The sequence below is a fragment of the Syngnathoides biaculeatus genome, chromosome 1 (assembly GCF_019802595.1).
Source record: "Syngnathoides biaculeatus isolate LvHL_M chromosome 1, ASM1980259v1, whole genome shotgun sequence".
NCBI classification, from domain to species: domain Eukaryota; kingdom Metazoa; phylum Chordata; class Actinopteri; order Syngnathiformes; family Syngnathidae; genus Syngnathoides; species Syngnathoides biaculeatus.
Genome location: NC_084640.1, coordinates 9,576,218 through 9,591,456, shown reverse-complemented (window position 1 = coordinate 9,591,456; position 15,239 = coordinate 9,576,218). Strand labels below are relative to the sequence as shown.

The following is a 15,239-nucleotide window of genomic DNA, read 5'->3' as shown; positions in this document are numbered from 1 at the left end:
GTTTGTCCGTCTGCCTCGTCAGAGCGGACAGGGCGATATCTTTATTCTCATTGTATTTCAGACCAACTAAATTATAACTTGTGTTATTGCAATTCCTCACCATTTATTTTGGTTTACTTGTATGACAAAAGGAGACTTTCTTTACACGCTGACATTATTTAAATGTTTAGGCTGGATGAGCTTGTTCATCAGTAATCTGGAAGGATGTTCTCTCTACACAATGTTCCTTTCGAATGAAGTTACTCATCTGGTACTGTGGATGAAAATGTTAATCCTCAACTGTCATCACACTTGGACCCATGTGGCTTTTTGGCAAATTGTTTTGTATTTGGTATTACAACGTCTCGTGCAAATTTGCTTGGTCCTCCACACTGAGAGGAGCCAGATGAGGTGGCTCAAGCATTTATTTGGGCTGCCTCCTGGGCGAGTCTCTTGTGAAGGGTTCCGGGTACTAGGAGGAGACCCCGGGGACGATACAGGACTTGCTGGTGAGACTACATCTCTTGGCTTGCTTGGGAACGCTTCAGCATCCCTTTGGAAGTGCTGGAGGATATGACTGAGGAGAGGGAATACTGCGCTTCCCTACTAAAGCTAACTCCCCTGCGACCTGACCTTGGATAAGATGAAGAAAATGGATGGATGGATGGATGAATGGGTGAGTGAGTGGGTGGGCGGATGAATGGATTTACCACTATGTGCACAAGATACTGTATATCATTCAGTCTAAATGTAGTAGACAAAAAAAAGCATAACATGTGGGGGGGGGGGGACGTCTTCAGTACTACAAGTGATTTGAAGATCAAATCCCGGTTTGGCTCCGTTCAGCTTCTTCTGTGACAAAGAAGAAGAGCTGATGCAACATTTACATTTACCAGAGCCCGCCTGTGACGCTACCTGCACTGACAGCGTAATCCGCCCACAATCCCCCCTTTTATTTTTATTTATTTTTTTGCAGATGCTGTCGCATTTGCACCAACTTAAGCCCGCTGCGCTGCATCTCGGCTAAAATTGCCCAAAGGAATTACGTGCATTTGCGGTATAATGGAGTAGTTGGCGAGGCTGCTCGATGCTTTGGATGGCGGCTTAATCGCGAAAGGCCTGGTTGCTAGATCTAAAGAGTCTGTTAGCATAACACCTGCATATTAAAAAAAAATTCTGATGTCAGATATTAAAGTTACCACTACTAGATGCTCCTCAACTAAGCCACCAAAACATCATATTTCGGCTGGAGGGCTTTGTTCTGTTTATACTTGCTTGGGAAGGACTGATCCTGCCTGTAGTTGAAATACCTGTAAAGTCTCACTTGTCAGTGTTATGAAGATGCGGCCCTTCAAGCAACGCTGACATATTCATATTCATCGGATTTACCCTCGTATACAGTTTAAGGGCTTTTTATAAAGTCATTTTACAGCATATAGAATATATTAGGTTGTTAGTGGTAAGGCTGGACTGCATTGAGATGTTGAAAGGTGTGTGTGTGTGTGTGCATGTGTAGGTAAGAATACATGAGTCTAAATCAGGGGTCAGCAACCTTTGATACTCAAAGATCCCTGTGTAGCATACTGGTACTTGTCACACATTTTTAAGTGACCAAAAAATACCCCAAAATGGTTCACAGGATTTTAATTGAAAGTTAAATTTAAGTGCAACATCTTAAAATGGATACAGTATCTACATTTGAAAAAAAAATGAACATTTTAATTTAGATTCAATATTCATAATTTTCCAAAGTCAAAGAAAGTCACAGCGGAAAGATCAAATGGCCACACGCAGCCCTGGAGCCTCAGGTTGTTGACCCCTGATCTAATTTTCCCCCAGCTGAATAAAATGTACTATTTTAATTACTTTTTACTTTACTTTTATTTATTTATTTATTTTTTGCAAAGAGGTAGGGCAAAGAGGCCCGGCAACCATTTTGGGATGCTTTATGGGTTGTGAAAAGCCTCAAAACCTTTTCAAAGGTAGTTCCGAAGTAAGAATGGAAGTACCTCAAATTTTCTCACAATTGTCTACTAAATTTTTTTGCTATTTGAATTTCTCCCTTGTAAGGGGTCCCTGGATACTGTACTGCGCTGAAGGCAAACCTAAATGCGATCTGGAAACCAAGGTGTGTACCAAACTGCGACTTTAGTTGCAGCGTTTGACCCCTATTACAGATAGTGTAACGCATAAATATGAACTCATAGCACACACAACATAAGAGTATGGCTGTTAAACGTTATATATGGTTAAACGTTACCTGGAATACGTTATTCCCACAGTGTGCACCGAACGGCGAGGACAAGCACATAATAGCCTTGTTACTAAGCAACAAATGCCGAGCACTTTGTCATATCAAACAAAGTTCCCTGCTGCGCAGTTGGTCATAATGAAACTTCTTTATTTCAAAAAAACCAACAAAAAAAAAACACACTTTGACATAATGTTCTTAAACTTCCTGGCTTCCTTGGAGGGAGGACGCTTAACCAATCGTCACAGCTGAGACTTAATGTGAGGTGTTTAAACGCTCATTATTTTGTATTTGGTGATGATGATTCTCTAACAGGCGTTAAACATCTTAAATTGCCAATCGTAAGGAATTGAGAAGCGCAATATCTCCAATAATGACTTGGATAATAAGGTTGATTGTTCTGGACCCATCCGAAACCGAGGGAGGCTGTTGTATCGTAACATTTGGATCGACTTAGATTAACTCTGCTCATAAGGAAATTGTATTAACGGAGCGAGTCCATAAGAGTCAAAACTGTTTGAAGATCCTTGACCTTTGTGGTGGCCAAAATTAATAGTGAAATTGAAGTCTGATATATAAAAAAAAAGACGTTTTTATTTCTCTATCATTCTTATTAAAATGTTTTGTTTTTATTGGGTGTTCAGGGGTGAGGGGGGTGGCCCAACTCTGTGGAGAGGTGGTGAATAGCTGGAAAAGTTTGGGAAAGACATCCCTAACGCCTTTGTCACAGAACAAGACATTTATCTGCTTATGCTCTAACTATGCTTACCTCATTCTTTGAGTTTGAGTGCTGATTCATGATTCATCAATTGAGGAAATAATTCCTTTCATTCTCTCAAAAAAGGGACATGCAGCCCATAATTTTTTCTTTATATTTTCAAGTATGTCTCTGGCCCCGAGTGTGACACCGTCGCCAAGGCCGACATTGACAAATGACTTTGGCATTTAACGTGATGGACGTCCTCCATCTTCGTCACGCGCCGCTTCGATACATGAGCGGGAACCTGGGAAAAGCAGGCCGAGTGTCAAAATGGAGCCAATCCGAACAAAGCAGTGATTGCCCGGAGGGCATATTTTACAATTTTGTTGTGAAGAACGGTTCAAAGCCATGTCATACAAATAAACCATGTAACCTCAAAACTGTAGCAGTCCACTGAAAAGTATGTCAGTTGAAATTGTCCATTTATTAAGCATAGAAACAACTACAATGCGACATTCTGCAAGTATCGACCATTTTTTTTCGCATTGGAGCGCTGGCCAGCACCACAAAACACTACCTCAACTGAGGAAGAGCGGCAGTGCTGTTGGCTCTGCAGATCCAGCATTTTGTTTTCTTGAAAGTTATGGTTGGACTACATGGAAACACTCTCATGACCATGCCTAAGCAGAGCTGCAATGTTGTGGATGCTCACTCGCACCAGAATAATGAGGAAGCGGGTGCAAAACAGTTTATGTGCATGAGACAGGGCAGCTGTCTCATGAATTTACTTTTTCATATTTTTTGATACTGTGTAGCATTTGTCTGAGCAGCATATAGCTTTTTTTTTCCTATGACCTGAAGCCAGTGGTTTACCTTTGCAGACAGGCCTGTGGTCACTCCAGGCTGCGAAGACTTCGGCCACTCGCTGGCAGCTTATCGTTTTGCTCCCTTGGAGAACGTAGTCTTCGTCGCAGCTGAACTGCACCACGCTGCCAATGCTGTGGGAAAAGTGACAAATTGAATACGAGTTAACAGGAAAAAAAAAAATCATCTTTCAGTAAATATTACAACAATATTCAGCGTTTTAGCTGAAATGCGCGACAGCGAGCGCAGACAGTACCTGAAGTCGTTGCCGTGGCGTTTGCCGTCTTCTGGCTCTCCGGGGTCGGGGCAAGAGTTTGATGCCTGTCGCACACCGCCTTCATTTACTACAAGGACACAAGGACAAGCCAGGGACACACATCAAATGTCGCCAAAAAATTTGCTTAAAAAAACAGTTTTGAGTAGTAGTTGTTCATGTACGGCCATGCAGATGGGCCAAAAAAAAAAGAAAAAAGAAAAAATATCTTAATTATAAGCAAGCATCAATTATTCACAGGTTTCTACTATTCGCAGCTCGGTTGTGTACATTTCCTCCATGAATAAATTGGGGGGGGGGGTTCCACTGTATGCAGTTATATGGTACACATCCGCATCAACACAGTTTTTCACCCTTGATGTGGTCTGTACACTACGGGATGTAGTTCTATTTCTACTTTACATTTGTGTTGGCAAGAATCAAAACTAACATGGCCTAAAAAAATAATAATAAAACAAAACAAAAATAAGTATGCCAACAGGTAGCTTGGCTTTAAAAAATTAAACATAAAATCCTTAAAAATGCAACAAAAAAAAAAGCATCCGCCTGGAGAGGACTGTTCTCGGTGTCAAGGCGAGAATGAGAGATTAAAGTGCAAAACTTGTTTTATTTCCCTGTTTAAACCTTTGGAATATCAATGTGTGAATAAGTAACGACCCCATGGTGTGTTGTGTTGATGCTGTAGCACGCCAACACGCGTTCTCCCTTCAGGAATGTTCTAACGTTGGGAAGCCAGCTTCTTTCCTTAAAGGAAAGAGGTTGGCCTAATTATACACTTTAAGAACACAAATAACTTTACTTGTTAAAAATGACAATACCTAATGAAGCCCACTATCTGCTAAAATAGGTTATGATTGAGCAACAGCTAAATTAGTCATGGCAGTACTAGAGAATCATTCTTCGTGACCGGATTAAGTCTTGTTTGTATTCTGGTACGCAGCAGCTTTGGGAGGAAACCCCAGGAGCGACTTCACTCGGCAAAACTTCGTGAAGACGCTCAAGGTCCGTCAAAGAGAACCCAGCGGCGAAGTTTGTTGGAACTTTTTCCGCACTTCTAAAAGCCAGAAAGACAGAATACGTAGTCTTTGAGAGCGAAGTCGATGAGGCGTTGCTGTGAGGTGGCGACAGTGATTCAAAGGAGACGAGGCAAAGACAACGCGGTAGCGGCGTAACAACACGCCGAGGGCGTCTGGGGTGGTGCCTTGTGTTGGTTTATTGTGTTGTCACCGTTTGAGCGAAGTCCGTGACTTCTGTTCTCAATGAGGTGACTGTCAAGATGTTTTTAGAGAATTAAGAATGTAACTAGTTCTCATCTCCCGGTATAAACTGATATCACCCGTGCATATTTTTTCATTTCACTGCAGTTCGAGATCCCAAGTCAGCGTCTTAAGGCAAATTATTTATGTGTACCATTATAAAGACTACGTTTTGAGGTTACAAATTGTATTTGTCATGGAAGTGGTCACTTTCGACTAAATTTGGACAAAACAATAATCCCCCGTATATTTGAGGTTCGTGATGCCATTTCACATTGTTTTTTTTTTTCCTTTGGAAACTCCTTAACTATTTGCTTAAAAATGACCTTTTTCTGAAACCCCGACAGAGAGATAAGCTTTGTATGTCGGTTCCAAGCTAAGTTTTGGCTGGGAAGTCAAAGAGAGTCTTCACCGCATGTGCATGTAGAGTATATACTATATGCACATTTGAAGTCAGCTTCTTAAATCGACTCATCTGTGAGCTTTTTTTTTTAAGGATAATGTTGTCAGAGCAGCATGATGGTATAACTGGATAGAGCATCTGTTTCACAGTTCTGAGGACTGGGGTTCAAATCCCGGCCCCGGTATGTCTTCCCTGTGCCTTTTTTCTTCAGGTTCTCTGGTTTCTTCCTACATCCCCAAAACATGCAGTATAGGTTAATTAAAGACTCTAAATTGCATATAGGTCTGAATGTTAGTGTGAATGATTGGTTGTTTACGTGTGCCCTGCGATTGGGTGGCAACTAGTTCAGGGTGTAACCCGCCTCCTGTCTGAAGTTAGCTGGGACAGGCTCCAGCCACCTCATCTGGCTCCTCTCAATGCGGAGGAGCAGAGCCTCGACACTGAGCCCCTCCCAGATGGCCGCTTGTATCCGGGATCATGTTCTTTCAGTCATGACCTACAGCTCATGATGAAAAGTGAGGGTAGGAACGTTTCTCGATCGGTAAATTGAGAACTTCGCCTTTTGACTTAGCTCCCTCTTGACCACACAAAGTCTGCATCACTGAAGACGCTGCACCGATCCAGCTGTTGATCACCCGCTCCATTCTTCCCGAAACAAAATCTAAAATATCCCAATTACATCAGATTTTAACACCCCATCGAAGGTAAACACATCAAAACATGTATTCCGTTGCTAATTTGAACCCCCTGACTTTTTAACAACAAACATTCCAGTATGTCTGATGGGTTGCTATTTGGCTAATTATCTGCCATACCGATGACATTCCAATCATTCGCCGTGTGAGTTGGCACGGCAGCAATCCCGTTAATTTGGCAGACACATGGTCCATGTTCTGAATACTTAGCATCGTGACATTGCCATTTACATTCCGAGCAGGTATTTCTTTGTTTAGTTTTTGTTGGAGTGTGGTGTGGCCAGCTAACAAACAGGCAGCGTACACTCAGCAGGTGGAGGTGGATGCGTGTGTGTTGTTTTGCCGACGGGCTAGTTTGCTGCTTTGCTGGAGCGGCTAATTTGACCATCTGGACTATTCAAATGGGGCACTCCAGAGGGACCGGCTTGTAGGCGCGTAAACAACGTCGCAGAGGTGCACACGTAATACGACGCTGCATAGGTCCGATGTGTGCACGCTCGCTTTGGTTGCTAAGCCAGTCAGAAAAGAGAAAATTAACATATGACCCCATCAAGGCCGTGCTAATCAGTGTGATAATTGTTCAGTTTTGGAACTGTGACAGAGTGACCGGGCAGGAATTGTGCTGACCATCTCACGCAGCATTGGACACAACGTTAGATATATCAGTGCCATGTTAAGCAGTGGCTATACAACGAGGGTTCCCAAAATCTTGAATATAATTCATGTCATATTGTTTTATTCTAAATTTGGCAAGTGCTCTGCCAACACAGCAAACAAACAAAACCAATTACTTTTCCGAACTTTATCTATGGGCCGTTTAAAAGCTGTGATGGTCTGATGGTATACCATACAGTGACTATAAAAGGTCAACAAACCCCTGCTCTAAGGCCATATTTTTCTATTACAAATTTTAAATTTACACCTGCTGCTTTAAATGGTGGCAGGTGTATGCTGACTTTCACTTAGCATAGTTTTGAATGCGACTGAGTAACTCACAGCCATATTGCCCATTCCAAGAGGGGGTGCACAATTGCGCAATGCCATTTTCCTTACCCTCTAATATATAATATATATTTATATACGTTTCAGAACCACAGGTTAGGAGTTACATTAATGATGAAAAAAAGTTTTGAAATGAAAAATAATCAGGGTGGCTTTTTTTATTACATCACAAAACCTGGCATTTGAAAGGAGGGTTATATTATGTAGTTACATGGAAAAAATCACGAGTTGCAGACACTTTTGAAACACTGTTTTGAGCCTTGAGCACTCCAGTCTCATGAAAATGATAACCATGACAACCATGATTGACGACGGGGCGTGATTGTCATCTACAAAAATAATTAAGCGTAAACTGTGAAACACGTTTTTTGAAGTAAATAATGGAATAGGACTCCATTTGGTGATAATACTCTGCTTTTACAAGAAACATTGGCTTTCCAAATAGATCACGATGGGAATCTGAATCCAATTAGATGAAAAATCGCAGGCAAGCTTATGTGGTGGGCAGACCCTCTTATTCATGCATCTGGAATGATTGCACGTGTCCTTGGAATTGCGCCAGTCGCTGTCACTGTCCACGTATGACCACAGAACCCAAAATGATTGTCAGGGAAGTGAAAGGGCAAAAATAATAGCGCACATCATCTTAGTTACATAAAAAAAAAAAACGCCTTAAAGCAGCATGCCCGCGTTGGAGAGCAGCGAGGGAGCGGAAAAAGAAATAGTGTGTGAAAGCACTCTAAAAAATGTGCGATTAAAGTGGCCGCTGACAGCTTCAATGACTGGGAGCTCGCGAACAAAAAAAGAAAAGAATGCCACACTTGTTCTCAAGTGTCCAAGCGGCTGTTTCCCGGCATGGGAGCGTATCTGTGCGTCCATTTTCACTTTTCCGACCACGGTCAAATGGCTCGTGAGCCATTAGCTGTCCACAATGTGATAATTTCGCCACGGTATAATTAGCCCAACCAGTGTGCGGGATTTATTTAAATCAACGAGTCGGAACAAAGGAATATGTGGAACTATGTAGCTTTAGTGTGACTTTCAGTTTTCGCAAACTTTATAAATTAAGGAATCTGTAAATGTTTGATGTCATTTTACTGACACTTTCTTGTAAAAAATATATGAGTGTTGCTGCAGTTCTTGTCTCAAATCAGAATGGATCACATTTTGACGCAGTATGGTGGACACATTTGGCAAAGAGGTCTGACCCATTCTAGGCTCACAATTTGACCTTTTCACCAATGTGTATAATTCGACCAGCGATTTCCAACCTTTATAGAGCCAAGGCACATATTTTACAATTGAAAACCCCACGACACACCAACAAAAGTAAATCTCACCAAAAATGGATAGATTGATTACTTTTACTATTTACTTCTTGTCATCTAATAGAAGAGGATTTTTTTTGTTCTGTCTGTAATTGTGCCTCATTGGCATAAATAGAATGAATAAAGATACATTATTTCTTAATTTTTTTTTTTTTTTTTTTAGCAATTACATAAAATTGGATAACTTCCCACGGCACACCTGAAGAGCGCTCAGGTCACACTAATGTACCACAGCGCACTGTTTGAGAATCACTGAATTAGACCAACTTATGTGCCAGATTTAAATCAATCAAAAAGTCAGAACAAGAAAAAGAACTATTTTATAGTGTTTTACCGGATATTTGCTATTCACGACTCACTCAGGAAAAAACAAAAAAAACAACAAAAAAAAACCACTTATTCTTTTTTGCCCAAGCCAAAGTGATGTCAACTGCAAATGCTTTTTCGTCAACTTGTGACATCTTGGTGCCAAGGAATTATGTTGGAGGGAGTTAGGGACCTTCATACAGTGGCCCATTGCCAATTTATGTATTTCAGTGTCAAGACACTAATTTTAAAGTGCGTCAAGGACCTTTCCAGAGACCTTTCTAATGGAAAAGTAGAGCTCTGGTCCCATCTAGTGGCATCAATTGGCGCTTATAAACCATTCAGGGAGGGTGTTAATTGCGCAGAGATTTTTGTTATTCATGGCAGGGCATTGGTCCACTTCCCTCACAAATAGTGCATAAATGTCGCTAAGGCTCATCGTGACTTGCGTACAGATTTATCTTATGACGAGCCTAAAGGAACGGAATGGCATCATGATTCGAGGACCCTCTGGTCACTAATAGGGAACAAAGATTATACATCAAGCGGGAAAGCGAGCAAGCAGCAGGGGGTAAGAAGGGTAAGAAAAACTTAAAAGTGAGCCAGTAAAAAGACGATCGCACTTGTGACTATAAGAAACATGCAAAAACAGACAATGCAATCAAAAATCTATTTGCATAAAAAACATTTTTACAGGCAAAACATCGATCGAAAAAATTATTTTCAACACATTTGTGCTTAAACTAAATATGATTCACAAATTTAGTGTTGAAAAGCCTTTTTTTTTTAAAGCAAGCAAAAGGAAAAAGGAGACAAGAAAAATTAAGGCCATCAGCACACGTCAGTTCATTAGCCACAATGACATTAAAATGAGAACTCACAGATCGAAAACTTGCCACCGGAGTCTTTGCCAGGAAACAATTTAACGCCCCGCGACTTGAAATCTACTGAGCGCTTCACTGCAGAAGAGAACAAAACACACAGAAGAATAAATCAAAACAGAGTGGACCGTGAGGTGCAAATAAGAATCATCATAATAAAGCAAGAGACAAGCGAGGGATGGAGGGCAAAAAAGTGGCCGGTTCTTCTCCACTCGCAATGCTGAGAGAGGGAAGAGTGGCAAGCTAAGCAGACAATGTCAGGCAAAAAAAAAAATAATTTTTGGGTGTCAGGGTGTCCTGCTGCCACATTCAGTGAACAACAAAAGCAGGTCAATAAAATTGGCACTTGTGTTGGGTTAGCTCGACTTGTAAAGATTTGATGATATGAGTCATAACAACGACAATCTACAATCAACCATTCCTGATTCTTGGGTGACCAACAAAATTTGTACGTGTACCCCAGGGGTGAAAGAAAAATATATTGAAAAAAATATATATTGTACAGCTTTAAATGTACTAAGACTTTAACACATTTCCAACAGTGAGGTCAAAACCCAATTTCATTAAGACACTGGCTGAAATGTGAAAATAATAATAAATAAAATAAACTAAATAAAGTAACAAAAAAAATCTAAATACTGGATTTTTACACTGAATATATTTCTGCCACAATGACATTGCTAAAAGTAAAGAAAAATGTACAAAAATAGAAAATAGAATTAAAGGACCTGGATTTTAAAACTGTAAGCACATTTGAAAACAGAATGTAAAAAAAAATGCTGGATGTTAACTTGGAATGCATCTGCAATATGATAATCAATAAATGAATAAAATAAAAACTGAAATGTACAGATACAAGGTACAAACTAGACTTCAAAACTGAATATACTTGGTGTAGTCAGTTGGCATTTGATAAATGGCAATCCAAAAAGTGTTAATGTCTCTGTAATTTTATCCCTGCTTTGTTTAATATCCATCCATTTCCTTAGCCATTTATCCTCACAAGGGTTGCGAGGCGTGCTGGAGCCAATCTCAGCTGTCAGTGGGCAGGAGGCGGGGTACACCCTGAACTGGTTGCCAGGCAATCACAGGGCACATAGAGACAAACAACAGTCGCACTCACAATCACACCTAGGGGCAATTTAGAGTGTCCAATTAAGGTTGCATCTTTTTGGGATGTGGGAAGAAACCAGAGTGCCGGAGAAAACCCACACAGGCACGGGAGAACATGGAAACTCCACTCAGGCAGGGATGGGATTTGAACCCTATTCCACAGAACTGTGACGCCAAAACTCTACAGCTGCGCCAATTCATTTACAAAATTTCAAATTTGTATTCACCAGAGCTAATACACTAGCGTGCGCCTTAAAAACTGAATGGATAAACATCCCCATGGTGATGTTCTCATGACTGATGGAGAGCTAAATGTTTTGAACTAACCCACATATTGGTTTAAATGTTTGATTTCAAACAAAAATGACAAAAAAATGTATTCAATTTGAGCAAACATCACCTTTAATTCAAGACTCATTGATACGCATTTACCAAGAAGTTGCTCCCCTGTTGGGTATTGGCTTGGTGCTTTTAAGAACAGTTTAGGTGCAATTTTACTTCTTAATAGAAAACATTAGAAGAGCATAATGGCAAGCAGAAACCCAGAGGGCTGAAGCGCTTTTCATTTGGAGGAAAGTCATATTTTCATACCACAGCTCTTTTATGATTATAGCATGGCGTTCTCCAAGGAACTTATTTAGGCATACAAACAAACATGCACTACTTACTAACTTGCAGCATTCGGGTTGAGCACGTTTTAAAGTGGCCACACGAGAATATAAAATACTACACTAGCTGCCATGGCTAACGAAAAGAGCCAATTGTATTCAATTTAATTTCAGCCACTGAGAACTCGAGTGGGCGAACTCATTTGTTGTCATTTTATAGGAGAATGATTTTGAGTTTTATGACTGCCACTGAAAGTTTATCTTAACAGTAATCTAAGTGGTCTATTTGACTAATTGTGCCACGTTTTATGGTTGTCTCTTTGCAAAGTTCACGTATACTAAAATACAGATGCAGCGGCACCCAAGTTAGAAAAAAAAAAGAAATAAACCGCACTGATTGCAATAATGGAGTGCCTTCTACATATCAAAATGAAACCTGCAGTTGATTTAGACTAGTATCTAATCATTCACTCCAAAATGTTTTAATACTTGTTCCCTAATTGGCAGCCACTTTAAGGGCTTTTAAAATATGTTATTCTTTGACCATATAAGTAAGAGCTCTTTGTAAGTGTTGGCATTTTTTTCTCTCAAAATTAACGTGACATATTGAGATTCGCCGCCTCTTCAAACTCAAAAGCTGTGCTGATTTAACATCCAATGTCGCCATCTACTGCGATTTGTTAGTCATGACAGTGGTTTTATAACCGGAGACGCTCTTTCACGCTAACCTCATGAAAAAAGTGTAGAACACATTTTTCAGCGTCAGTAACCGAGTGGATTAAGGTTGACGGCGATAAACGTCCATGGCAGTGAATGAGTTAATCTGAACGATTTGCCATCTATTTATTCACGTTTGTGCTTCAATTTGAAAATGGCAAACATGGTGTCAACCCACTAGTCTACAGTGCCTTGTGTGATTTGTTCATTTTTGGGTTATAAAATATTTTTGGTATTGTACCCACTGTAATGAATGTAAAATGTGGTGTTCACTCTATGAAAATGTTGGAGAGATAATATTTGTCAAAGCAAGAACCTCATTGAATTTGATTGCTATTTATCACACTCTGTGGTAGTAATATAAAGACTTGATTGATTGACTTCAAGGGACATCTGACATCTTAGATGATTAAAAATAGCTCGCCAATCATATCCGATGTAGTCACATTGATTTAGAGTATTATTGTGCCAAAACATTTCAGCCCATGGAAATTAAGTTCCTGCCCGAAGTGGCTAACTAATAAATGTCATATTCTTCTAAACTTCAAGTCGTGTTTTCCTGGTTGATTTTTAAGTCCACCAATGTGTTAAATTCAGTTAGTCATAGACCGCGCTACATTCTGAACAGACCACTGTCACAAAGTGAGGACCCACAGGACTAAATCACGTCAAAGGATCCAATCTGAACCATACGCCCGGTAAATGTACTGTCTGTGTCCAGATCTGGAACGGAGTCTGCCTATTGAGGACCTCTGGCATAATATATATACAGACCATGCATTCAACAATACCCATTACTATTTCACTCCTTGAGGGCGTCGCACGGTTGAATAATGTTTCAGTGCCGGCACTTGCCATTCTTTTGTCATTTTTTTTTTTCCGTTGGCTAATAGTCATAGTGGTCGGTTGCTATGGCGGCGGGCTGACAGATTGTGCCGTCACCCTTTCATTAAGAGCCAATCGCAACACCCCGCAGACACAGAACCTCATGAATAGGTCATGCGGAAAGATGACGAGAAAGAAGGCACGTGACTTGTGGCTCTCGCCTTCAGGTAGGAAAGTGGATTGTTTGCACGTCTCGTTTAAGCGTGAGGCAAAACCGACTGACACACCAACTACACATACAGCGCTGCATTGGTTTTCATCCATCCATCCATATGAGCCACTTATCCTCACAAGGTTCACAGGAGTGCTGGAGCCTATCCCAGCTATCTTTGGGCGGGGTAATTAACTGGTAATAACTGCTATCGAATCGCAGGGCCATTCACATGCACATACAAACCAAAAGGCAATTTAAAGTCTCCAATAAACCTTCGAGACATGTTTTTGGGATGCGGGAGGAAACTGGAAAGCACCGGAGAAAACCCACGCAGGCACGGTGATAACATGCAAATTCCACACAGGCAGGGCTGGGATTCGAACTCCAGTCCTCAGAACTGTGAGGCAGACGCTTTAACGAGTCCTCCACCGCATAGATTTATGAGTTTAATTTGCTCCACTCAGTCATGACCAAAGTCTCATACACTGTATGGCAAGAGGCCTTTAATAATAACCATTTAAAGACTAAAATAAAGGGGAAATACTGGATGCATAAATACACATAAGGATTTCTGAAAAAAAATCTTTGGAAACATTTTGAAAGGTCTATTTTATTAAGTCACGATTACAGTATTTCGTGTCGTATTTAGCCCAGCATACGCCACAAAGACACTAGAACCACCTTCATACAGCCTTAAAATATCCCTGGTATTTTATTTATTTATTTTGGAAGGCGTGGGGGGGTGGAGTCTCTATGCGCTTGTATCTGACTGCACGTCACTTTTTTTTTTTTTTTTTTGGAATGCACATAAGCACCTTCTCTTTTAAGGCCGCCTAAGTGGTTTAGACACGGGGGATTTGAGGGAGGTTGAAGTTGGTGCTTTCAAAATCGGCGAATTTACAGGTAGAACGTCGGAATCGCTCCCAAGTTTTTAGTTCTGCTCAGGCTGTTAAACCTTCAGATTCCCCAATGTTAATGCTTTTGAACACGGACCAAATAATATATTTTTACCTTTGAATTCCCACAGGTGCTTGGCAGCTTTTACAAACATTATTTTATAAGGAATATCCGGCCCAGGGCTCACAGTTACTAATCTACATTGGGAGGACCAGAAATCTAAAGATTTGAGCATCTTTACGTAAATAAGTAGAAGGCCGAACACCCTGGTCCGGAGAGTCTATGACACACCATGCTCAGTCTCCGGTGTCCTGAGTTCATGAACAAAGTCTACAGGAGAGAGCTGACAACTACCCTCAGGGTATTGGCACCAGAAGGAGTTCAGTCTACACTAAATGTTAATGCCATGGTGTCACAATCAAAAAGGAAGACAGGGAGCAGCAGAACTCACAAGATGCAAATATCTGTATCGCAAAACACCTGGTACCAAAAGTACTGAATTCAAAACACTGCCTGCAGTCAGAAAGAAGTATTGGAAGCATCGTGATTCCAAAGACTTGGCTAAAAGATTCCATTCCACCCCATGCTAGGCAAAGATAGCAAAGTACCTACACCCATATGAAGTCTCCATAGCGATGAGTTTTTTCTCGGGGCCTTGGTAACAAAAAGGAGTACATTCTACATCCAAAGTTAAAGTCCAACATCCGCAGCCGTGAAGCAAGATTGTGAGCATCAGAACGGGAACACAAAAGATAAGAAATTCTGAATACAGTACTGAAACATTATTCATCTGTGCAGGACACTAGAAATCCAGTCTGGGTCCAAGAACACTGATTAAAGACCAGGTCTCTCAGTCATGAAACAACAGCGGGATCAGAAGGACTCTCAAAGGTTCTGCCCTTGGATGTAAAATATTGCAGCCAAAC

The 15,239-nt window shown here is 40.8% G+C and overlaps 1 protein-coding gene across 6 annotated transcripts in view; it reads right to left on the bottom strand.

The window, feature by feature from the left end:
- csmd3b (CUB and Sushi multiple domains 3b) overlaps window positions 1-15,239 on the bottom strand; it is a 326,110-nt gene that overhangs the window by 97,427 nt on the left and 213,444 nt on the right. For all 6 annotated transcript variants that reach the window (XM_061814643.1, XM_061814652.1, XM_061814660.1 and 3 more), the window contains 3 exons: window positions 9,940-10,017; window positions 4,051-4,138; window positions 3,804-3,928 (listed from right to left, as the gene is read on the bottom strand). In XM_061814643.1, coding sequence (XP_061670627.1) covers window positions 3,804-3,928; window positions 4,051-4,138; window positions 9,940-10,017 — 291 coding nt within the window. The remainder of the gene's footprint in view (window positions 1-3,803; window positions 3,929-4,050; window positions 4,139-9,939; window positions 10,018-15,239) is intronic.